Below are 27,293 nucleotides of genomic sequence, written 5' to 3' on the forward strand. Positions count from 1 at the left end.
AATATAGAGCTATTTAACACTTATTTTAACCAAAGATAATCACTTACCCTACCTTTAAGCTGGACTCATCACACGACACACTAAAGAATAATCTTACAAGCTTCTCTCATAAGATTATCTTATAATCATGCATTACACTACAAGATTGGAAAACAATGGGTCATCATCATCACCACCACACACTACAGGATTGTATTGATAATATCGGGCTTGTCGGAGCAACGCAAACACAGCACCTCCACCTGCCCTAAAGTATAAAATATGGTCAAAGTGGTTGAAATGATTGTGACGCTGCATTGACACATTTTTGCAGGGTACCCCCCCCCCCCCCCCCCCTCAAGGCCCCCTGGGGGGGTGGACTGCTCTATAGCGTATCATATATGGTAAAGTTCAAGCCCCTACCTCTCTGTACGAGCATGGTGACCTCGCTGCCTCGGGGACACTTGCTGAGCAGGTCCACCACCTGGTTGTGGGACATGTTCTGGACGTTCCTCTTGTTGACCTCCATCAGGATGTCAGACTCCTTCAGGCCGCGGCAGCGCGGGTAGTCCACGATCTGCTTGACCCGCTGGCCCCCGCCCGTCAGGCTGTCGGCGATGGTGAAGCCGAACCCTGGAGGAATGATAATGATCATAATGATTAGGCATGTAACGTAATGTCATTTTTTTAACGTAATGAGTACTTTCTACTTTGATACTTTAACACATTGACTGCCTAGATCGAGTTAACTCGATATTAGCTTTTCATCACTTGCCTGCCAAGATCGAGTTAACTCGATTTTAGCAACAAAAAAAACAATTTTCAAAAAAAAAAAATGTTTTTGTTTTATTTGACCCAAAGACCAAGGAGATATGAATTTTTGAAGATCTTTACTCTCATCCACTTCCTTGTTAACTTAAAACTTTAAAATTTTGTATCTCGGCTCCTGAGTACTTTTTTTTTTTCATTGAAAAATCTCTGGCATGAATAACAATAGGCAGTGAAAATAATTCAGGCAGTCAATGTGTTAAGTACATTTTGATACCAATACTTTTGTACCTTTTTACCGAAGTAAATTCTTAATTTCTGACTTTTACTTGTAACAGAGTATTTCTACATTGCACTATTGATACTTTTACGTAAGTAAAAAAACTAGAGTACATTCTCCACCACATTTTCCACCACTGACCGTTAAAAAGTACGGAGGTACAGTTACACAATAATGCTAAAAGGATAACACAAAAAGCCCTGAAGGCTCGTTTCCATTGTGGTTCTGTGTACTCAATTAATGAAGGAGAAACCACAGATCTAGAAGCTGAATAATTTTTCGGACGGGGGTGATAATAAGCTCTGTGTGTGTGTTTCCTAACCTTTGTCTCCCTTCTCCATGTGGACGGTGATGAGCTCGGGCTGCGTGGCGATGGAGGACGCCAGCGTGGCCACGTCACTGCTGGAGTATCCGTGGGAACCGTTGGACGCAGCGTCGGCCGACGGGCTGTGGGGGCGGGGCTCCCCCCGCAGGCCGTTATGGCTGCCGTGACTGAACGGGGCGGGAGAGAGAGAGAGAGAGAGAGAGAGGTCGTTATAATCAGTGGTGGAAGAAGTACTCAGATATTTTACTCAAAATAAAAGTAGCAATACCACAATATAAAAATACTGTGTTCAAAATGTTACTTGAGTAAAAGTAAAAAAGTATTGGCATCAAAATATACTTAAAGTAAAAGTACAAACATGTTTGAAACTAGCCGATCTACAAGCTCACAACGCGTTGTATCTTGACAGATATCGTCATATCGCAACGTACATAATATATCTGCAGTCATGTGATCAGGATGTATCGGTCCGATTTCGCAGGTTCCATTCTGCCTGCCAAACTTTGCGGGTCCTGGGTAGGCAACCTGGCCTGGCGAGGATCTGCGCTCAGAGGAGCGCACTTTTCCAGTTACAGTATTTTCTGACCTTTTTGAGTCTTGCGCAAAAACCTAAAACTGCCACTAAAACTAATAAAAAAGTAAAGTAAAACTAAGCCTTTGCACAAAATAAAAACTATACCAGCAAGCCCACATTAAAACTTAACTGACAAACATGAAGCCAAAATAAAAAGCCTATAATGAAAAGTTCCAAACTCTAACTCAGTGGTTCTCAAACCTTTTCATGTCAAGGACCCCCAAATTTACACTTATTAGCCCACGGACCCCCATTTGAAAAGATATGCCAGGGACCCCCATAAGAGAAGATTCTTACGGCTCTAGCAGTGATTCTCAACCATTTTAAATTCAAGGACCCCCAGTTCGACATGCATTAAGGCTACGGACCCCTATTTAAATGGCATTTATATCTCTGGGACCCCAATTTATATTGTAAAATCAATGTTAGTTTAACTCTGAGAGTGTACAAATGGAACCAAATGGACCCGTTAGGGTCCATTTGGTTCCTAACTATCCATCATTGTGGCGTGATTATGAATCCCACCAACGTTATAGGATATAGACCCGCCTTACCCGTCTGATTGGCTCCCTGGCAGGCATAGTTTTACTGAGGTTAGGGTTAAGGTTTAGGCATAGTTGCAAAAACAAGAACTGTCAATCACAGCGACTACTGGCCAATCACAGCGGGGTTTGCCTAGAACTGCGGCGGGATCCATAATAACGCATCATTGAGCTGAGGACCCCCTGGAACTCCCTCAGGGACCCCCGGACCCCACTCTAACTAACCTGGACGGGGACTCGTAGCTCTCCTGGCCGCCGCCGTTGACGATGATGGGCTCCTTGTTGTCCAGGATGGCCACGGAGGTCACCAGGCTGGTGTTGGGGTCGTCGGGGTCAAAGGGCAGCGGGTAGCCCCGGCACAGCGCCAGGTCCACCATGGAGCCGATGGGGATGGACTGGAAGATCTTCACCACCTGGGCGTGTGTGTAGCCCAGCACGATGGTGTCGTTCACACTGACGATCACGTCGCCTGTGAACAAACAAATACTATACTGTTAGCACAGGGGGGTGGGCAGAATATTTTTCCAGGGGGCCATACTGACTTTGAGACAGGGGCGTCACGGCCATTCAATGTGCGTACGATTTGACACCCTCACTCTCACAGATCCGTGATTTCATACCCCCCACTTTTTGAAAAAATAAAAATAAAATATATTTTTGGATAATAAATTGGTAAAATCAGGCAAAAATAAGAATTAAATAACCTAACCTTAACTTCGAAATAAAGTAACCAAAACACGAAAAAAACTAGAACAATCTGCCCAAAAAATGAGCTTGTATATCAGACAGAGAGAGAGAGAGAGAGCTGTGTGTGTGTGTGTGTGTGTGTGTGTGTGTGTGTGTGTGTGTGTGTGTGTGTGTGTGTGTGTGTGTATCTCTGAACAGTATTGTCAGGTTTTGCGCGAGAAATAAGCAACCAGGTCTATGAAAACAAGCCCAACAAAAGCGACTATAGGCTGCATGAACACTTTAACCCTATATACAAATAAAATAGCCGATCTACAAGCTCACAACGCGTTGCAACTATTTTAAAAGAAAAAAAGCAACATTAAGAAATAAAGCCAAATAAGCAACTACACTTTGGAATTAAGCTAAAAAGAAACGCAACCACCAATATTTTTTACAAGCAACTCGCTTATAATAAGCGGACACGGCAACACTGCTTCTGATCTGAATTGGACTCTGGTTGACTTTTGAAACGTTTGTTTCAGAGAGGGAGAGAGAGAGAGAGAGAGAGAGAGAGAAATACAGAGAAATTGAGAATTATTTCATGTCAATCATTAGCGTCCTGTCTCGGTCTCGCGTATATATCACAGGAGCCTTTCACGTTTTCGTCAGACGGGATCACATCGTGGTGAAATATCTTGGAATGAGTGAACCCCTGTCGCCGACCAATCCATCGTGCGAGAACCACAACGATATCAAATGTCGGGCAGTGTGTAGGTCTTTAGAGAGACACTGGTGTAACCGCACCTGTCTCCATCTTTCCGTCCACGGCGGCGGGTCCGTCCAGCACCAGGCTCTTAATCTGGAGGAACTCGTCGGGCTCGTCTCCTCCCACCACGGTGAAGCCGAAACCACGACGGCTCTTCTTCAACTTGGTGTTGATGAAGGTTCCGGTCAGCTCCGCCGGGTTCCTGGTGAAGAACGGCTTCCCTCCTGGAGAAAAAAATGTGTCTTTTTAAAAAAAAAAAGTAAAATGATCATAAATAGCTGATCTACAAGCCCACAACATGTTGCGGTGCAGTAACAGGGGTCTCCCTAGCTCTCCAGCTCTTTAAGGGCATACTATCTAACTTTTCCCTGTATTTACACAGTGGTGGAAAGTGAGTATATTTACTGAAGTACTGTACTTTAAGTAAACATTTGAGGTATTTGTACTTTACTTGAGTACATTTTGTACTTTAACTCCACTACAATTATTTGAAATCTTTAGTTACTAGTTACTTTTTAGATCCACTTCAACCCTATATATTTCGTCCATTTGAAAATAGCTGATCTACAATGCGTCGCGATGCGACGCATTGTGAGCTTGTAGATCAGCTATTTTCAAAAGATGTTACATTTGAAAACTTGAAATGGGGAGTACTTTTACTCTTGGTACATTTTGATGACAATACTTTAGTTCTTTTACTCAAGTGCATTTTGAATTCCGGACTTTTACTTGTAACAGCGTATTTCTATATTGCAGTATTGATACTTTTACTGAAGTAAAAAATGTACTTTTGCAAATTTGCATGTTGCATAAAACAAAAGAGCCTTACGTTTCGGTGGCCCCCCAGGACCCGGGGGTAAGGGTGGCAGGTTATGGGGGTCCCGGTATGTCTCCAGATGGTTGGGGGCGTAGTTGGACAGGGGGGCTCCGGCTGAAGCGTGTTCCTCGATCCACTCTGTATGTGTATGTGTATGTGTGTGTGTGTGTGTGTGTGTGTGTGTGTGTGTGTGTGTGTGTGTGTGTGTGTGTGTGTGTGTGTGTGTGTGTGTGTGTGTGTGTGTGTGTGTGTGTGTGGAGACAATGACAGGGAATCATTCATTTAAACACAAACAGTACACATATAGACATACAAACATTTAAAAACAAACACACACAGCCTACAGCAGAAACATAAAGTGCACGTCCTTTAACCCTATAGCGTCCCTATTCTGGGGACGAACATTCAGAGAAAATAGCAGATCTACAGGCTTGTAGATCGGCGAAGAGAAAAGATGTGATGTTAAGGTAGCTCTCTCCACCAAACAGACTACAGATTACTACAGACTGGCAGTCGAATGAAGTCGGGAGATCAGTGGGTTGGAAGGTGTGGGGAAAAAAGTTTCTAAATGCACCTGAGAGCCGACACTGACAGACGGCTACCATGGTGATAAAAATAGCCTATGGCTTGATGTCCTTTTTCAACAACAAGCCCGCTGCTATCCGGCGGTCGAAAGACAACCTTTTCGACGCTTCCCTGCGACCAGTGAATTCACCGCCCCCATTCAACAGCAGGTTTTAAGCAACAGGCGGTTTCCAATACTTACTGCCGCCGGCGTTGGTGCGGTGGAGACCTATAAAAAGGAGTGGAACTAGCATAAAACCCTGGGGGACCCCGGTCAACTATATAGTGCAGGGGTCTTCAACAGGGGGTCCGGGACCCCTAGGGGGTCCTCAGAGTTACTACAGGGGGGCCGTCAAATCTTTGTGTGATATGATGTTTTTCTTTTTACATTAACCACTTGAACCCTAGCATCTCTTTTCTGAGGAGAACTTCAGCCAAAAATAGCAGATCTACAAGCTTACAACACCTCGCAGCGCGCAAGCTTGTAGATCGGCTATTTTTGGCAAAGAGGTGTGGTGTAGAGGGAAAGAGAGCAGACCAAGTGAAAAAAAAAAAAGTTTAATCTGAAACACAATTTTATACAATATATAGAGGGGGTCCCTGCTTCATCTCTCTCTCAGCTAGGGGGTCCTTGGCCTGAAAAACGTTGAAGACCCCTGATATATAGCGGTTAAAGGATTTACATAACTTTCTAAGGCTAAAACAGTTAACCAAACTAATGCATTTTATCCATTATAATAATAGAAAAGAAATCAGATTGATTTGTGATGTGTGATATGAGAAGTAAGCTAACGATAATCATTGTTTAATTAACATCGCTGACTGTCTTCCATCCCATGTTCAAAGACTTCTGGAATTACTAAACTTTATAGTATAAAACATAAGATAGTTGTTTCGTCAATTCAGCTTCATGAGCAGGGCTGGGATGGACAGTCCATCATTAAACATATGAGGGATTTCTTCAGTGTGGTGTTCAATTATTATCCATTATTTCTAGGCTTGAGTACTTGTGATATCTACAGATAACGATTATGTTTCTACGTGTCTTTAAATTGCATAAATGAAGCGTAAAGTCCAATACAAGGATGCAACAGTAAATTGGACTAATCAATTTGATAGATTGTTAAAAAAAACATGGATTAGACTGCAATTCATCTAAAATCAATCAAAATCAATCAAAAAGTGCTCCTCAATTATTTGATGATTCCGAAAAATAGTCGATAGAATAACAGCTAAGAAAATAATCAATTTGTTCTACTTCCGTGCCACAGTATCTCTATGCCTACAATGAAAATGCATAAATACAAATAAATTCTCAGCAGCAGTTACATCTGTGGCCAGCTCTTCAAATTATAAATTCATGTGGTAAAAAATAATAGGAACTTCTCTTTTTTTCTTTTTTTTTTTACTGCTACTGTATAAGAATGCTTAGCAAGTAGGATATCGGTAATATGAATGAAAACACATGGCACAAACTAAAGCAAAAGAGTTAAATAATACAATACAAAGTACGTATGATCAAATAAAGAAGAAGCTAAACAGTGAATTAGGGGCCGTGTCCACACAAAGGGTTTCATGAGCAGAGAGAGCGCTTTGAGATGTCATGTTCAGGGCGCTCGCGTGGAATATTCATCAAAAGAAGTTTCGTTTGTTCTGATATGTAAGGCCTCGTACACACAGTTAAAACACGCGACGCATGCTTTACGCATGCCTCATTCCCTATGGAAGTCACGTGGTTTTGATGTGCTGACTTGTCGCAGGGGAGGAGGGGTGAAGCCATGAAGCCTGTTTTAACTGTGTGTACGAGGCCTAAGACTTGCAGCGTCGTTGATACTTGGCTTTCTTTATTTTTGCTTGTTTGTTTCCTTTTTCTCTATCGCGACAATGCATTTAAGCATTAATAAGGCGGGCATAATAAGCTTCAGCTCCATACCCTTTCGGCAAATAGTTATCTTGTTGCCTTTATTCTGTACGTTCAACTGTTTTGTTAAGTCATGACAGAAATACATAAACTAACTATTAATGCCTGCAACGTCTGAACAGAGAGGTAAACATGGACATGTCATGGTTGTGGTTTACGATTCGAACTCAGGCTGTAAATGAGCCGTTTCTCATGCAGCCAGGAGGATCAAACTTTTTTTAAACTATTCTTTGGCTATTCAAAAATAGCCAAAGTATAAAATCATTGTTAAAATGGTTACACAGATGTGTTCCCGGTCTTAAAACTATTTTCTCTACTGTTTTGCCAAAAATAGTATAGAAAATGTTGCGCTGTACGCTGAGAGCGATGCGATGTTGGGCGCACGGAGGAGGAGGAGTGCTCCAGAGCGCCGTACCATAGACATGCATGGCAGAGAGGACGCTGGGCGGCTCAGAAAACGCTTGTGTGGACATCAAGGCCCCTTAGACCCCCCCCCCCCCGCGACCGCAGAGGCGAGGAGGAGGAGGAACGCTATGACTCAAACATGGAGAAGTTTGAAAGTAAAGAAATGAGTTGAGCAGGAAACGAACCTCGAATATAGCGCTGCTCACCTTCAGGAGGCTGCTGCTGCTGCTGTGCAGCGTCCAGGGGCTTACGGCGGCGCGCCTCCACTACCGGGTTCTCATACTGCGTCTTCCTGTTTATGTGACTGATGGACAGACAAGGAGAGAGAGGAGGAGAGAGGGGGGGGAGGGGCGGGAGGGGAGGGGGGGGGGGATATATGTAGGGACGAAAGAAACAAGAGAGAGGAAGAAGGAGACAACATAGGAGTAATGATTAAAGGTATTGTAGGTGAGGAAAAAAGGTTGTGACGTTTTGTGAGCTCCTGATTTGTCTCTCTGAAAAAAAACATTATAGTATGAAAATATTGTAAATATTGTGTGGCTCCAATATTTAGTTCAGTGGCCAGGGGTCTAAGGATGGTTCATAAACTGTGTCCAATTAGCCTGCCATGTTTTTAATCTGCAGTAGTTTTGAACCTGTTAACACATTGCGTGCCAATCGTGTAGATCTACGCAAACCTAAATAATTGCGCAGCGTGCCAGTCGCGTAGATCTACGCAAAGTGGTCTTTTTTTTTTTTTTTTTTTCGCAGGTTCACATTTCATTGTAGGCCTCGTTCTCCACGACACATTTCATTGTAGCACCACCGGAAACGGAAATATCCGTATCCGGAGATTTTCGTTCCCACCCGCCTCCATTCTAAAGCTCCCACTAATCCTCCATTTTCTCGTTTTTTCTCCTCGCTGATCGCTGTTTAACATAAACGGTGACTACTTCAAAATGGCCGATCGCCGATCGAAACGGTCTTCTCTGGGCGTCTCACACAGCTACCCTGTGCGTCTACAAACAGTTTAACACGCGATTTTAAGGTATTTAGCGAGGTCTGTGGCGACGTGAAAAAAACAAAAAAACAACAATAAATCACTGGCACTGGTGAGTACATTATGATATTAAACTCTGGCGTGGAATGTGTAAAGACCCTGAGTCCGTTTGAAACGCATGAATTTAAGACTTTAAAAAAGTAGTTATAAGGCCTTATTTTTTACAAAAATGAATATATTAATTGTAAGCCTTTTTAAAGATCGGCAGAAACCCTGCTGTACAGGAAAACAAACAAGAAAATTAGCCTATAGGGTTTCATTTCCCTTTAAGAGAGATGGAAGACAGACAGAAGCAGAGATGACTTGTCAGAATGATGCATAGCGGTAAAGCCTACATGGTGTTTGACTCTGGTTCACATACACCAGGGGACACCGCCACCACTACGGCACATCCAAAATGGATGCCAGTGTCACTGAACAATATAAGCTCTCTTCTGGCTTGAGTTATTTGTGACACCGTGTCCTGACAGCTCAGAACAACGCAGGCTCTATCGATTGAGTGTTTACTGTCTGGTACAGACAGTCTGACTTTGTTGTAGCTGCATGGTAACAAAAAGAAACATCAGTGTTAATCTACCCATTTGTACCTCTGAGAGTACACAAATGTATTACTATTGTATACTCTCAGAGTTAACCCGTTAAAACCGGGAAGGCAAAGCTATTAAAAAATAGCAGATCTACTCCACTACAATTATTTGAAAACTTTGCAGATATAAATTATTACATTATAAAACATACATTAACCACTTCAGCCCTATTTTATACCTAGGCTATTTGAAAATAGCCGATCTACAAGCTCACAACGTGTCGCATCGCGACACGTTGTGAGCTTGTAGATCTGCTATTTTCAAACATTTTTGGACTTTTACCTGTTGTACTTTAAGTACATTTTCATACCAATACTTTTGTACTTTTAAATTAAAAAATTTGAATTCCGGACTTTTACATGTAACTGAGTGTGTGTGTGTGTGTGTGTGTGTGTGTGTGTGTGTGTGTGTGTGTGTGTGTGTGTGTGTGTGTGTGTGTGTGGTGAGGTGTGGGAGATCGTGTTCCACTTACTCCACATAATAGACCCCGTACACTGGGTCGTCTATCCTCTCCCACCCTGGAGGTAATTCTGAAAGAGCAAAGAGCAAGTTAGACACACATAACACGGCGTGACATCCCAATGATGTAACCTATCTGCTCCCATCATCATCTTCAGTGGAGAAATGGTAAGAAATGTGTGGATTCCGTTTGCTGCCCCGCACCCAGTACAACACACTGATGTCGGCCCACAAGCCAAACCTTGTGCCAAACCTTGCATGGCACCCCCGAACCTTCAAAGCCTGATCCAACCCTACAGCCCCCTCCTCCTGCTCACTCAGATCAGCTAACACAAGAATGTTGTAGGAGCCTTTCTTGAAACACCCTGGGCAACGCTCCACACGTCCCAGACTCTTCTCCCTTCTCTAAAACACCCTGGACAACGCTCCACACGTCCTAGACTCTTCTCCCTTCTCTAAAACACCCTGGACAACGCTCCACACGTCCCAGACTCTTCTCCCTTCTCTAAAACACCCTGGACAACGCTCCACACGTCCTAGACTCTTCTCCCTTCTCTAAAACACCCTGGACAACGCTCCACACGTCCCAGACTCTTCTCCCTTCTCTAAAACACCATGGACAACGCTCCACACGTCCCAGACTCTTCTCCCTTCTCTAAAACACCCTGGACAACGCTCCACACGTCCCAGACTCTTCTATCTTCCCGAAAAAACCCTGGACAACGCTCCACACGTCCCAGACTCTTCTATCTTCCCTAAAACACCCTGGACAACGCTCCACACGTCCCAGACTCTTCTATCTTCCCTAAAACACCCTGGACAACGCTCCACACGTCCCAGACTCTTCTCCCTTCTCTAAAACACCCTGGACAACGCTCCACACGTCCCAGACTCTTCTCCCTTCCCTAAAACACCCTGGACAACGCTCCACACATCCCTAGACTCTTCTCCCTTCTCTAAAACACCCTGGACAACGCTCCACACGTCCTAGACTCTTCTCCCTTCTCTAAAACACCCTGGACAACACTCCACACGTCCTAGACTTTTCTCCCTTCTCTAAAACACCCTGGACAACGCTCCACATGTCCTAACCTCTTCTCCCTCCCTTCCCTAGTCTAACCCGAACCCCGAAGTTAACATCTAGGCTCTAAATGCCTGAATATTGTCCTAATTGTAAATATATTTTACTTAATAATTTATATTTTACATACATATATATATATATATATATATATATATATATATATATATATATATGTATGTATGTATGTAAAATATCATTTATATATATATATATATATATATATATATATATATATATATATATATATATATATATATATATATATATATATATATATATATATATATATATATATATATATATGTATGTATGTAAAATATAATTTATATATATATATATATATATATATATATATATATATATATATATATATATATATATATATATACATATATATTTTTTTAAAGATTTCTTTTGGGCTTTTATACCTTTAATGATAGCGCTGTCAGTCTGCATTGAGCTTAGGTGCATGGACCGCTAAAGCCAGCCGCCCAGCCAGGCCCTAAATACATTTTAACCATGAAACAAACATTTGTCTTCTGAGGAACCAGGAACATTGTCCTCACTATCTTCATTTATCACATTCTATTGTACTTGAGGGGACGTTTCGCCCTCACAAGTATATGATAATATTGCGCGCGCGCGCGCACACACACACACACACACACACACACACACACACACACACACACACACACACACACACACACACACACACACACACACACACACACACACACACACACACACACACACACACACACACACACACACACACACACACACGAGAGGGAGAGAGAACAGGCAGACAGTTAAGAGCTATTAAGCTGACATTCACATTAACATGGTATCTGGTTTCCCTCACAGACCAGAGCAGTATACTGTCTGCTTCTACCACGCAGTCCAGCCAATGCGTTTGTAACACAGGCTAACATTACACGATCAATAATCACTCATACTGTCTGCTCCTGATCTGACACAAATAATAGCACCTCGTATAGATAGACGTCCAAAGTCGTGTAATCGACTTTCCGATTGCATTCCGCATTGGCCGTCGTTCGTGCAGCTCACATAACGGGCCGAGGGACGGCAGTAGAACCCAACTGATGCCAGATATGTGGGTCCGATGCCGTCCCCATGTTGGATCCCTAGACCGCGATAACCCATGTTTTGACCCTTAATTGCACAATCAAATCTAAAAGAACTTCGATTTGATTACAAATCTATAGAAATACAATAAAACTGCTGGTCTACATGGTCACAACGTGAAATGTTCACCGATAATGACATGCCAAATTAACCAATGTGTCCCAATTCCAAACCACTGTCAACCTGACATATACATACATATATCGGGCACGTCATTATTGGTGAACACACCTCAATTGTTTTGAAAAGGACTTAATATAAAGTTATGCGTCTATTTATTTATTTTGCATGTAAGATTGATGAACATGAATGATTTGATTTAATCTGTTTTTTTCAAATTGATTCAAAATGTTGCACTTTTTGACAAAAAACTTGGGATCGGACCCAAATATCTGGCATGGGGAGTACAGCATCTTACATCCACCTACCTATGTCACTGTCCTGGTCCTCGGTATGGACCCCTTCTTCTCCAAGATCAAAGAGAGCAAGATGGAAGACACGGCACAGAATGGAGAGGAGGAGGAGGAGGAGGAGTGGGTGGCAGGACAGAAGTGAACAAAGAATGAAGGAGAAAAGGAGGGGAAACACACATCCCTTAGTTTCAACAAGTGATAACATACAACCTGAAGATATCCTGGCTGTCAGGTGAAAACCTTGTATGTTAAAAACTGTTACTTTTCAGGAAAAAAACAACCTGTGTTCCAATGGATCAAATGGATGGATCTAATATTTTTTTATTATATTATTTAGTCACAAGCTCTTGTTGACACTTTTCAATGGTTCAATATTTATTCTAACATTTGAGTATTTTTTCCACCACTGATGGAAAATCCACAAACAGACTTAACCACTTTCACTTTCAAAATATATATAAAAAATTGCAGATCTACAGGCTTGTGGAGCTTGTAGATCGGCTATTTTCGGTACTTTGCACGAAACTCTTGTACGACGAAGTATGGCGTTAATTGATGAACAAAAAAACCCTAAAAAGATACAAGGTTTTTGCACCGATATGCAAATAGCTCCTTAGATACATTACATACGTTGTCTCTATTCTCATTCTCACCACTTGGTGGTGCAGTTTCATAACCTATGTTGTGATGTTTGCCATCAATTAGTGTTTTAGGTTTGTTTTCATTTTATTTGGGATTTTATGGAATTATCTTCTTCTCCATTGAACACATTATGCCTGAAAGAAACCTCCGTTGTTTGTTACTGACCTGGAAAATACTAAGACATGTATAATCAGTGGTGGAAAAACGCGATGCGACGCGTTGTGAGCTTGTAGATCTGCGATTTTCAAATAGCCTAGGTATAAATTAGGGCTAAAGTGGTTAATGTATGTTTTATAATGTAATAATTTATATATATTTATATAATTAATATCTGCCTCTGAGATATAGTGGAGTAGAAGTAAAAGTACTGAAAATGGGAAATACTCCAGTAAAGTAAAAATTCCTCAAAAGTGTACTTAAGTACAATACTTGAGTAAATGTACTTAGTTAATTTACACCCCTGTGTATAATGATGTTCATTTGAGAGTTCCCTTTTGTTTCTTTACTGAAACATCAAAATCCAGGTTTAACTATTTGGAGTGCAATTGTAGAAAATAAATGATAGTTCTGTAAATCAGAGCTATGGAATAAATCACAATGGCCTGATCTGATAGTGTACATTCAAATCACAACAGAGGAAAGAGAGCTCACAGCACCCCCTACTGGCTCATAAACCACAACACAACAACATGCAGGCTTCCTCTTCTACAACATTCTGCTACTATTCTCCTACTGGTTCTCAAAGTGGGGTCAGGGGACCCCCTTGGGTCCCTCAGGGGGTTCCATGGGACCCAAAAGAGAGACCCAAAAGAGAAGTCAGATGTCTGACCGGGACCCAAACTAGTGAAAACAGCAGATCTACAAGCTCTGCTATTTTCACTACTTCTTCAACATATTTTTCTGTGTTTATATAAATTATTATATTTTTTAAATGTTATTTATGAAATACTTTTGAAAAATGTTGGAATGTTTTTAATTGATGAAAAGTAGTAGTTTTTGATGAAACTGTATTTTTTTAAGAAAAGTTGAGAGCTTGTTGAAGCTTTTTAAATCATTTGAAATAATATGCATTCATTTATTTAATGTATCCCCCTTTTTTCTTATCATTTCTTTTGAAAAAAAGGGGATATTTACCCACAACCTATGACAATGGTGCCGTGACCAGTGTGTGTGTGTGTGTGTGTGTGCTAGTTCATATAAGAGCAACTTACCATCGTCATCACACTCTTCCAGAGGTTTGGGGGTTTTGTCTCCTCCACAGCGAGGGTCCAGCCATGAGGTGGTCTTTGTGTTGTGACTGAGGGGGGGGGGGAGAGGGGGGGGGGGGGAGAAGATGGGCCATCAGAACACAGCACAGCAGGAGCTTCATGCATGCATAACGTCCTCACTGTCGGGAGGAAACCATGTATCTCCACAAACCATTACTAATATAGGAAATGGTGAAAACATTGTAACCTGTGTTCCAATGGAGCTAATGTAGTTATTATTTAGTCACACGCTCTTTGTTAATACTTTTCATTGGGTCAGTATATTGTTAAACCCACAGACACACTTTCCCTTTTAAAATAAAGACAATTGCGAGAATAGCACATCTACGAGCTCACAACATGTCACATTGTGAGCTTATAGATCGGCTCTTCTCACAACTTTTCCAATTTGAAATATGGAGATACAAGGTTTCTGCCTGACAGCGACGATAAACAACAACAAGGCCCTAAAAACCCTGTCAGCAGGACAGTATGGATCTGGATGAGACCTAGAGATCTGCTTGACAACAACATCTTAGACAGAGAACATCACCAGTTAGTTACAACGCCTCACGTTTCCCTCCCTCACTTATAAGCAACAGCATAATTAAAAGGTAGTGTAAGTCAGAGGTTCTCAAACTTTTTCATGTCAAGGACCCCCAAATTGACACTGATTAGCCCGCGGACCCCCATTTCAAAAGATATGCCATACGGCTCTAGCAGTGATTCTCAACCATTTTAATTTCAAGGACAAGTTTGACATGCATTAGGGCTACAGACCACCATTTAATGGCATTTCTATCACTTGGACCGCAATTTATAATGTAAAATCTATGTCAATTTAACTCTGAGAGTGTACAAATGAAACCAAATGGACCCGTTAGGGTCCATTTGGTTCCATTTGTACACTCTCAGAGTTACAGACCCATAAGGGTCCATTTGGTGCCTAATCGATCATTTAGCTGGGGACCCCCTGGAACTCCTTCAAGGACCCCTAGGGGTCCCAGGACCCCACTTTGAGAACCAATGGTGTAAGTGATATTCTTTGGTTCAATACAAACTTTTTTTTGTTTTGTTAAAAAGCTATATAGCTCTATATTCTGATAGTAATCATTGCCTGAGAAAACATTGAAAACCCCTGCTTTAGATTGTTTGTGTCTCCCTGTCTCTCCAGCTCTTTAATAAACAGAAAACACATTTTCAGGTGGGTTACCAATCATCATCCAATCAGAAGTAGAGAACCCATTTATTATGGTATCCCAACCAACCGTTCTGTTCGCTAAAAAGGTGGGAGAGACAGGGAGAACAAACACTCTACAACAGCAGCAATGATTACTATCAGCATATAGAGCTATCTAACACTTCATTTAACAAAAGAATATCACTTACTGCACCTTTAAACGATGACGCGACATAAAGAGACATACAAATAATATCGCTGAAGGTGTCGGTACACAGCGGCCATATATCCTGATGGGTCGTAGTAGTAATCCTGTGTGTGTGTGTAGCAGAGAGAGAGAGAGAGAGAGGGAGCTGGAGGCAGTCAGGTGGTGACTCTGAGGAGGCTGGATGTCTGTCTGTGTGTGATCTGTTTACAGATGAGAGCATGGGGGCATGGGTGGGGGGTGGGGGGGGGGTTACCATGCCGCCCTGGAGGGCTCGCCTGGTTGGATGGGACCTGGAGCAAGTGTTGCCATGTCTGCTTGTTATAAGCGACTTTGGGCTTGTTTTTTCTGTAAAGTTGCTTGTAAATAAATATTGGTGGTTGCAGGCTTGTTTCCTAATGTAGTTTAAAACAGTGGTCCTCAAACATCATTTGTACACCGATCCCCCCCCACCCCTCCCCCACCACCCACCTAAAAATATTTTGTGCCAGGGACCCCCATACAAGATTTGTGTTAAAATGTTTCAAAATATATTCAAAATGTTTCAGTTCTTTCAAAGATTTTCTTTTGAAAATAGCAGATCTACAAGCTCACAACGCGTCACATCGCAACGCGTTGTGAGCTTGTAGATCTGCTATTTTCCAATAGCCAATGTATTATGTTTGTATGTGTGTACGCTTCTTTTGGGCTTGTTTTCATACACCTGGCTGCTTTGTTTCTCTCTCAAAATCTGGCAACGCTGACCAGAAGAAGGGATAGGGGAGGGGTCGACTCAAATGACAGGGGACAGGTGGGGGTGGAGGTGGGAGGAGGGGGCCGGCCTGGGAGACATTTCCCTGACAATAAGTACAGGTAGAATAAGAATACACACCATCATCAGGGGTGGAGCTAGTCTCACCAGCATATGGGCACAAGCCACTGAAATCAGCATACCCAGTGTTACCCCTCATCTTAAAATAATCTTTTTTTCAAGATCATTGTATGAATTGGTACAGTAGTACAAATAATAATAATACTATATTAACCCATTAAGACCTGAAGCCGATTCTACAAAATGTCTTCTAAATCCTAACAGTTTTCTGAAAAAAACTTATGTTGCTATATCAGTGGTTCTCAAACTTTTTCATGTTAAGGACCCCCAACATGATATGTATTTTGCTGGGGACCCCCCTGTGTGTGTGATCATGTGGCCTAGTCACTTCTTTTGGGCTTGTTGTCGTACACCCGGTCGCTTGCTTCTCTCGCTGGGCAATGAAATCATCATACCCATGATATAGTCTAGACATGTCCAGAGTTGGGGGGGGGGGGGGGGGGGGGGGGGGAGTCGTGACACGAGAGCTTCCTTCCTAAAATGTATTATTTATGGCCCACCACCAGTAACAGTCATGTGAAATTCATACGCTGAAGTTTCTGAGTGCTTTGAATATTAACCTTGGTCAGAAAAGGCTATTTCTCTGTAGAATTTGTGAGGATTTCGGCTTGTTTCCTCAAGTTGTTTCATCCCAAGAAGTGAGAGAAAAGTCATAAATATAAAAGCACTGCAGTGCATGCACGTGAAAAAAAGGGCTGGATTGTTTTTGTTTTGTTCACGGCTTACATTTGGCTACACTGACAACAAAAGACTATTGTTATTGCACTGTAGTTAAATAACATGGTTGTGATTTGTATGTGACTTTGTTATGGTAAGGTACAGTATGTCAGGGGGTGCAGTCGGCCCTAAAGGGATTTTCATACTTTAAAATATGGCCCGTTGATAAACGCCTGGACACCCCTAGATTAGGCTTATCTATCGTTAAGCGACAGAAAAAGGGCAGTGACAGTATAGTGTAGTTAGTTAAATGCGTCATATTTATATATAAATACTTCTTTTTTTTATTGCAATTTGTAAAAACGATAGCTACTGCACCAAGACTACAAATTAATCTACATCTTTGCAAACATATATCAGCAGGCCTAACTGTCCCCAGATCGATATTTTCAGTTGATTTATAAAAAGTGAGCAAGCAGTGAGAGATGCTCCTTTCAAATAGATGTTTTTTTGTCTGTTAAAAGAGTGTTCAGCCTGCACACTGCCTGCTGTTGCACTGCCTCTGATGGAAAACGGTTCATAAGTATGTAATCGACATACGAGTAAAATGTATATATTTTTTTAACAAACTATATTCTAGAGTATTGTTGTCTCTTCCTGAACAAATTCTCAATACTATTGTCTCATCTGCTCTGTTCAGCATTGTGCTTAAAGGTAGTAGTAGTCTAGTACAGTACTTAACAGGTGTTAGCTGCACACCTCAGTGACACGTAGCCACTAGCCAGGGTCATTTGCAATTCGCTGGTTTCCACATTCAAAGCACCGAGCCAGAGTGTGATTGCTTTTTGTTGGATGGTGTGAATAGTTGTGTTTTGATCAATTGTTCACCTCAACGGCCCAATCTGATGGTGTGGTTGATCAAAAAGGCATCCATTGAAGCTCCACTTCTGCACACAATGCTAATTGTCAGATATGCACAGGGTTGGACTCACTGGGGGTGATGGGGAAAGTGATCCACGCCTCTGCTTTTGACATCCCCCCTGTGGTCTTTCATTTGTATGGGCAGTGGGGATGTGTTTTATGCCTGCTTCTGGTCAAACTTATAAATACATGCATTTCCTTTACGGAAATGTAGATTGACTGATAAGCTTGATATCAATCTGGGGGGGGGGGAAATCATAACTATCTTATATCAGAGGATCTGTCTTGAGAGATTAGTTAGATATCGTTGTTGTCGGGCAGAAACCTGTTATCTCCATATTGTTTTATGTTTTTTCATAAACATTTTTTTTGGGGTAGCCAAAAATAGCAGATCCACAAGCTCATAGCACAGCACAGAGTGCCGCTCTATAAGCTTGTATTTTGTACAAACCTTTGAATATATATATATTTTTAAGCAAACATTTGTAACTCAAATCTTTGCTCCTGGGGGTCCCTGGAACTAAATATTTGAGGTGGGGGTCCACAGCAAAATACATACATTTTGGGGGGGGGGTCCTTGACTTGAAAACGTTTGAGAACCGGTGACTTTTAGGGGGGTACACAGACACATACTGTAACTCTAAACACTTCGGGGTATATATACATACTCTATGAAGTAGAGCTCTCCGTTCTCGGTGTAGGCCATCTCCCAGTTCTCGGGCAGCGGTCCCAGGGGGTCCTCGGGGGACGCCTGGGGCTCGGCGAGGGTCTGCTGGCCGCTGTCGGCGGTGGAGGTGGCGGCATTGTTCAGACCGTAGGAGGGGGCGTTGTCCCGCGCCGGGTACGGCCGGAGGATGCCGCCACCACCGCGGAGCTCGTCCGGGTCGCTAGGGTTACCTGAGCACAGCAAGGAGGGAGAGGGGAAGAGGCTACGCACTAAGGATCCTGGGTAATAACAACAACAACAACACACCACAGAGGAGCAACACATACAAGGAAGAGACAGAGATAGATTTATGTCTCGTGCACTGGTGTAAAGTAACTATTACTAAGTACATTTACTCAAGTACTGTACTTAAATACAATTTTGAGGTACTTTAACTTCACTGGAGTATTTCCAATTGTCTATACTTTTACTCCACTACATCTCAGTAGTGAGAGCCAAATATTGTACTTAATTACTCCACTACAACTATTTGAAAACTTTAGTTGTTATTTCGTTCCTCCTTAATATGCTTACTTATGGGATATCATCGCCCTCTAGCGATGCACAGAGCACAACACATGAACTCCCGGTTACAATTTCAATTGGCTAGGGTTATGTGACGCAAAACCGGAAGCCGGTTGGGGTATAAAACCCCCTGCGTCACTAGGTTCGTCCTCTCTTCCTTCACTCTGCAAACAGCGAAGCGCACAAGCCTTGAAGCAACAACTAGCAACCACGACGAAACACTTCGAATCCCAGCTGATCCCAGAGCGAGGGCACCCAGTGCCACTCTACGGGCGATTCGTAATTAAGTTTCTGTTTTTCGGTTAGAACGCTCACGCGTTACTTAGTCTTCTTTCCTATCCTCTTAAAAGTTTTCTGCCACGAGGCAAAGTTCCGAAGCTAACGCTGTTAGCCAGGCTAGTAGGCCGCTTAAAGCTAACAGCTACGCTAGGAGGTGCAAGTGACATTTTCGTCAAAAATAAGTCTCTCCTGTCTCTCCGGCTCTTTGTAAACAGAAAACACATTTTCAGGTGGGTCACAGATTTCATCCAATCAGGAGAGAGAACCCCACAAAGGTCATTCATCAGCCTGTATTCCAGTTTAAATGTTGTCTAATAATTTTTCACTTGTTTATCCTGTATCCTGTATCTGTATCTCTTCTGATTGGATGAAATCTGTAACCCATCTCAAAATGTGTTTACAAAAAAAATGGAGAGACGTGGAGACCCCTGTTACTGAACAAACACTACAGCAGGGGTTTTCTTACGGGTCCATTTGGTTTCATTTTACGCTCTCAAGAGTTAAATTATTGTTAAACATCTAACTTGTTTAACAATAAACGTTGCATTTTAACCCAAAAACACCTATAATGTATGCTTTGTCTGTGTTTGGATGCCATTCATACTTAAATATACCCCCCCCCCCTCCCCCCACACACACACACACACACATGCCCCTCCACAGTCTCTGTGAGCCTCCAACCCAATTCTAATGCACCGGCATAACACACTGAATGGGGGGCTCAGGAAAATGCTAATTTCTTTAGTAACTCCCAAGTCCAAACTCTCTGCTAGGAGCTTCCCCTGACCCCCCTCCCTCCCCGCTATAGCCTCAGTCTCCTCTCACAGGCGTTAGAGAAACCCTCAGCCAACCCCCACTGTCCTCTGGTCCACTTCCGCGGGCCTTTCAGGGGGGGGGTGATCAACATGCTAATTCAGCCCCTCTCTGGAAGCCTGTCAGTGGGCAGACAAACAGGGGCAACACAGAGCACAGATCCACACCGTAGCACCAGAACAACAAGAAACTGTCTATAGCAACTGTCTGTCTCTTAACAGGCTCTACAAGGCCTGTCCTCCTGTCTTTTTGTCTCTCACCTCCACACATACTTCTCACACACTCACACATCGCTCACTAGTGTTTTACTTCCTGTAATTAGTCGTTGAGTTATTGAAATACTGATATTTCTCCCCTTTTGTCCGTAGGCGGTAATATCATTTGGTGTCATCGTTTAGCCTTACTTTTATGTTGATTAAGTGTTTTGCCATGCACTATTACTATTTGCTTTCAATAAATTAACTGATAACTGATAAATATGCAAATCTCTCTGTGTGCGTATCTGTCCTTTGCATATCTCGAGAACCTTCCGAACAATCAGCTGTAAACTCGGGTGTGCGTAGCGTATCCCAGAGAACCAGAGGCAGTGTGATGCCCACACTGAATGGCCAGCGGTGGCCTAAAGCCTAAAGCGCCGAACATGGCACCAACACTGGTCAGGGGTCTGTCATCGAATAGCCACACCAGGGGCCCAGTCACCGATAAGCGCAATATAGGGCTCGATTGTCAGGCCACGTAACGGTCTGAAATGTGACCCTTTAATGCCCAAACTGTATATGGAGATCCCTGATGTCAACAATATGATGTCATCATAGTAGTGACGTCATAGACTGGCCTCCAAGTACTATGATGGGTTAACTGCAAGGTCCCCCACGCCTAGGCTCCTGGGGCCAGAGGAGGAAGCCCCGGCAGCCGGGGTCTTATTTCTACTCGAGGCCAGGGCCGGACGGGGCCTCGTACTGTAACTATACGGTATATATATACTGAGCGAGTTGTCTCGCTATGGGAGAGCGCCCTCTGGCATGAACACAGAAGCATTACTTACTTGATGCACTTACAAACAATTTCTATTGGCTGTATAAATGGGTTGATGGGTAACTGCACCAAGTGCGTTGTAAGATTGTAGATTGTAGATCGTAGATTGGCTATTTATGACATGTTTTGTGATCCATTCAACCGATTTGATTCAATTAACTGTTGCACCCCAAAAGAGAATCCACTGATCTGGTTTATATGAATACAGACATGATTTGGGGTTCTTGCGACCCCCTCAGCCCCCTCTCTTAAACTGTTCTCTATCTCCCCCAAAACAACAACAACAACAGTGCCCCTCCTCACAGGCAGGGGGCAGTGTGTGAAGGCTCTCGAAAAACATAACAAATCAGCATAACAAAGACATGATGATGTAACCGCCAGACACCTGACAATACACACAGCAGAGGAAGAGAAGCATAAACACATTCCATTTATACCCCCACACACACACACACACACACACACACACACACACACACACACACACACACACACACACACACACACACACACACACACACACACACACACACACACACACACACACACACACACACACACACACACACACACACACACACACACACACACACACACACGTTTGTGTTGCTACACTTGTGAGGACCTAAGGATTATAGGACGACATTTAAAATAGCTGGAAATAGCCAAACAATCGTGCATGCAGCGCTGCGACGCGCTATGATGCGCTATCCTATGGGCTTGTAGTTCTGCTATTTTTTAAGGGTGTGACATCGCCAAACAGCTAAGTGTCAGATAAGGAAAACTTTAACCCCCAACCCCTAAAAATTATTTCTCTTCTGAGGACCAGGAAATTGTATAGTCTCATACACACACACACACACACACACACACACACACACACACACACACACACACACACACACACACACACACACACACACACACACACACACACACACACACACACACACACACACACACACACACACACACACACACACACACACACCATTAAGACCGGGAACGCATCTGTGTCATTTTAAGATTTCTTTGGCTATTCAAAAATAGCAGATCAACAAGCTCACAGAGCGGCACGAGTGCCGCTCTGTGAGCTTGTAGATCTGCTATTTTTGAAAAATCTTGAAAATGTGTGCAAATCTTTGAATATGTATATATTTCTTTTTTTAAAAGCAAACATTTTTAACTCCAATCTTTGCCTCTGGGGTGTCCCTGGAACAAAATATTTTGAGATGGTGGTCCACAGCCAAATAAAAACGTTTTCTAAATCCTAACAGTATGTTGCTATATCAGTGGTGCTCCAACTTTTTCATGTCAAGGACAAAGACCCCCCCCAAATGTATGTGGCCACGGACCCCCATCTCTAAATATTTTGTTTCAGGGACCCCCAGAATCAAATATTGGGAGATAAAATGTTAGCTTAAAAAAAAAAAAAAATTGGTTCCCCATTGGCTTAGACCTGTCACATGACCTGTTTAAGCCACTAGCAGTGTTGCCAGATTCTGCGAGACAATCAGCAACCAGGTCTATGAAAACAAGCCTCTTGCACTGTTTATTTCATACAGTACTTGGTTTCAATAAATGAACCCAGTACATTTTACTGGGTTCAAACTGACACAAAATGTTGATTTTTTCATTCTGATCTGTTTGAAAAATAGAAATATAGGCCTCTCTTTTGTATGCCTCCTTTCAATAAAAGCCCGGTGCCCACTACAGTTGAAACAAATACAAGCCCGGGTTACTATAAGAGGATTTACGGTATCTGCTATTTCTGAACAGCCAAAGAAATCTTAGAATGACGCAGACACGTTCCCGGTCTTAGTCGTGGATTTGCTCACCTGTAAAACTGTTGTTCATTTCCGTGGCCTGCTCGTCCTCATCGTCGTCAGCAGGGGGCGCTACTCTAACGTGTTGCATGTCATTGTAGGACTTGGTGCGCGTGGGGGGGTTGTTGTTGTTGTTGGTGCAGTGGCGGCGCGGTGGGGGGGCGGGGCCGCCGGGGGGCTCACACACTGAGATTACTGTCCCAACGGCAGGGGGCTGATGACGCCATGGCTTGGGGGTCCCATAATAGTTACCTAGGCAACAAGACCAGAAGAGAAGAGAAGAGAAGAGAGGGGACATTAGCATGCTATGAGAGAGAGAGAGAGAGAGAGAGAGAGAGAGAGAGAGAGAGAGAGAGAGAGAGAGAGAGAGAGAGAGAGACAGACAGACAGACAGAGAGATACAGACAGACAGACAGACAGACAGAGAGACAGAGAGACAGAGAGACAGAGATACAGACAGACAGACAGAGAGACAGACAGAGAGAGACAGACAGACAGACAGACAGACAGAGAGACAGACAGACAGACAGACAGACAGACAGACAGACAGACAGACAGACAGACAGACAGACAGACAGACAGACAGACAGACAGACAGACAGAGAGACAGAGAGAGACAGACAGACAGACAGACAGACAGAGAGATACAGAGAGAGACAAACAGACAGACAGACAGAGACAGAGAGAGACAGACAGACGGACAGACAGACAGACAGACAGACAGACAGACAGACAGACAGACAGACAGACAGACAGACAGACAGACAGACAGACAGACAGACAGACAGACAGACAGACAGACAGACAGAGAGAGAGAGAGAGAGAGAGAGAGAGAGAGCGAAAGAGACAGACAGAAAGAGACAGACAGACAGACAGACAGACAGACAGACAGACAGACAGACAGACAGACAGAGGGAGGAAGAGAGAGAGTAGGGGAAATAAGAAAGACAGGGGTAGTGAAAGCAAGACAGATGGAGGAGCGAGAGAGGGGATTTATAAATCTGTGGGAAGTCTGCTCATCTCACCCACAGAGATAACAGAGAGAAATAGAGCAGATATTCAAATAAAGAAATAAAGCAGATATTCAAATAAAGAAATAAAGCAGTGTCCCAAAATGGTGGTATAGTAAGCATGCAGCTGGCATGGAGCGATGCCGAGCTCTCTATGTTGTGGGTTGAGCGAGACGAGGCAAGCGGTGTTGTGTCTGTCTGTCTGTCTGTCTGTCTGTCTGTCTGTCTGTCTGTCTGGCGACCACAAACACAACGGACCAGCTTGAAGCATCAGCACCATAACAACCATATTATTACCAGTATACTGTATTCACCTGTTTCCTAGGCTGTGTGTTTTCCACTTCCTGTCGATTTCATTGGATATCATTGGTCATCTGACCAGTTTCATTGGATTTCATTGGATCAAATCGACAGGAAGTGGAAAACACACAGCCTAGGAAACAGGTGAATACACCTGCCCACCAGTGACGCGTGATTTGGGAACTAATTCAATTCAATTCAATTTTATTAAAGTGTCAAATCACAACAAGTTGTCTCAAGACAACTAACCGGTGCTTTGGGCAAACCCCGCCCCCGGAGAGCCTCTGGACTCCAAACCGCGCCCCCCGACCGTCTCCATTGGCTGGCTGTTTCCACAATGTATATCTGATGGACACCCGTTACTGTTAAAATACGATAGTCTGTTATATAGGTTAATTATTGCTTCTCTGCTGACGTTATCCAAAGAGTTTATTATAAATAGATGCTGACGGCCAAACTGTTGCTGTTAAAATACGATAGTCTGTTATAGGTTAATATTAATAATTGCTCTGCTGGCTTTATTATAGTATTAGATTATAAAATGATGCATAATGGAATGGCCATGCTCTCTCTCTCTCTCTCTCTCTCTCTCTCTCTCTCTCTCTCTCTCTCTCTCTCTCTCTCTCTCTCTCTCTCTCTCTCTCTCTCTCTCTCTCTCTCTCTCTCTCTCTCTCTCTCTCTCTCTCTCTCTCTCTCTCTCTCTCTCTCTCTCTCTCTCTCTCTCTCTCTCTCTCTCTCTCTCTCTCTCTCTCTCTCTCTCTCTCTCTCTCTCTCTCTCTCTCTCTCTCTCTCTCTCTCTCTCTCTCTCTCTCTCTCTGGAAACCTCATTATGTCTAAACCAGTTACTTATCAGGATTCATATTCAAAAGTAGGAAAAGCAGCAGATCTGCAAGCTTGCGACTGTGCTATTTTTGATGCTTTTGTGTGATGCTGTAGGAAGATCAAGCAGGGGATTCATTTACGAAGAAAAAAAACAACGTTAGAATACCGCAGTGTTGATTTCGTCGACTAAAACTATGACGAAAATGATCGTCGTCTACCTTTTTTCACTGACAAAAAAACTAAATAAAAACTAATGCTACGATGACTGAAACTAAGACTAAATATATTGACCATTTTGTCAACAAATAAAAACTAGACTAAAATGTTAGTGAGGGATCTAGTGGAGAAGAGATCCAGTAGAACTAACTAACTAAGTCATTTTATGTTTGGTTGCGCTCTGGTGTTGCACTCTGAAAATAGCAGATCTACAAGCCCACAACGCGTCGCAGCGCGACGCGTTGTGAGCTTGTAGATCGGCTATTTTCAGCATGCAACCAAGTGTAAAATCAGCCATTACGACTCCATCAAGGCACCGCCGAAATACATTTTAGTCGACTAAATCAACTGTAGATTTAGTGGACTATAATCTTATGATATTTAGTCGACTAAAACTAGACAAAAACTAAAACATTTCAGGTGACTAAAATGTGACTAAAACTAAAAGGAATTTGATTCAAAAGACTATGACTAAAACTAAATCAAAATTTGCTGTCAAAATCAACACTAGAATAAGAGGTTTCTGCCAGACAGGAACGATATGAAGATAAGGTTGAAAATGGGTTGAAAGTTGCTCTTTTACTCGACTCGTCCAAGTATGTATTGGTAAACTACACAAACATTCACAAATTCTCTGTAAATCTGATGGAAAGTGAGCTCTATGATCAAAGAGAGGTTCTGATTGAATCATCGAAGGACTGTGAATGTTTACTGCATGTGGTGATCTGAGTCACGCTGCCTCCTGTTGGCAGGGATGAGCATAGCGCCTGTGGTCAGGTATTTGACATTGTCTGCAGGGAAGGCAGCAATGTGCCAACACACACACACACACACACACACACACACACACACACACACACACACACACACACACACACACACACACACACACACACACACACACACACACACACACACACACACACACACACACACACACACACACACACACACACACACACACACACACACAGTATTACTGTACTCGTGAGGACATCAACTTTTATGGCAATTGTATAAATGCCATTTTTTACCTGTCTTTGCATTTTTTAAAACCACAATCTAAAGCCTGGGTTGTACTCAGGCTTTAGGGTTTGTGAGTTTGTTGATCTGTGTTGTGAGCTTGTAGATCTGTGTTGTGAGCTTGTAGATCTGCTATTTCCGGTGCACAACACAGGCACGCAACTATAAATCTAAATGCCTAATCCTAACACCAAGCTCAATCTTTTCACAATGTCTATTTCTCAAATACTACTATATTTGCGGGAATATTTGGTCCTCACAAGAAAGCTACAGTAATACAAGTGCACAGTACCCCCCCCCCCCCCCCCCCCCACACACACACACACAGACAGAGTTCCAATCAGAGTGCGTTGGGCAGATGTGAAGTGACCCGCCGTCTCCTGAATCCGTCTCCCCTCGTCATCCACACTCTAAAGCGTCACCAAGGATCCTCAATCCTGCCCGGCGATACCATGTCCTCAATGGACAACACAACCACCCCCCAGGTCATGTGACACAGTCAGTCTGTCTGCCACCAGTCTCCATATATGGAGATCTCTGTATCGGTCAGTCCTTGTCCCTTTTATGCCCATATATGGAGATCCCTGATGTCATCAGCATATGCCCATATATGAGCATGCTGATATTCCCATATATGGAGCTGTCAGTCGTTGTACCTTTGATGCCCATATATG

The 27,293-nt window shown here is 42.9% G+C and overlaps 1 protein-coding gene across 1 annotated transcript in view; it reads right to left on the minus strand.

Moving 5' to 3' along the window:
• Window positions 1-27,293, minus strand: part of LOC311052909 (membrane-associated guanylate kinase, WW and PDZ domain-containing protein 1-like) — a gene marked incomplete at its 5' end in the record, with an annotated part of 191,782 nt that overhangs the window by 57,298 nt on the left and 107,191 nt on the right. Inside the window, 11 exons of the mRNA XM_084068210.1 lie at window positions 403-612; window positions 1,350-1,519; window positions 2,694-2,937; window positions 3,942-4,127; window positions 4,733-4,858; window positions 7,796-7,914; window positions 9,709-9,766; window positions 12,357-12,395; window positions 14,195-14,280; window positions 18,733-18,961; window positions 23,261-23,500. Of these exons, the coding sequence (XP_083924336.1) occupies window positions 403-612; window positions 1,350-1,519; window positions 2,694-2,937; window positions 3,942-4,127; window positions 4,733-4,858; window positions 7,796-7,914; window positions 9,709-9,766; window positions 12,357-12,395; window positions 14,195-14,280; window positions 18,733-18,961; window positions 23,261-23,500 (1,707 nt within the window). The remainder of the gene's footprint in view (window positions 1-402; window positions 613-1,349; window positions 1,520-2,693; window positions 2,938-3,941; window positions 4,128-4,732; window positions 4,859-7,795; window positions 7,915-9,708; window positions 9,767-12,356; window positions 12,396-14,194; window positions 14,281-18,732; window positions 18,962-23,260; window positions 23,501-27,293) is intronic.

The sequence above is a fragment of the Gymnoscopelus microlampas genome (assembly GCF_963454915.1).
Source record: "Gymnoscopelus microlampas genome assembly, chromosome: 10".
NCBI lineage: Eukaryota > Metazoa > Chordata > Actinopteri > Myctophiformes > Myctophidae > Gymnoscopelus > Gymnoscopelus microlampas.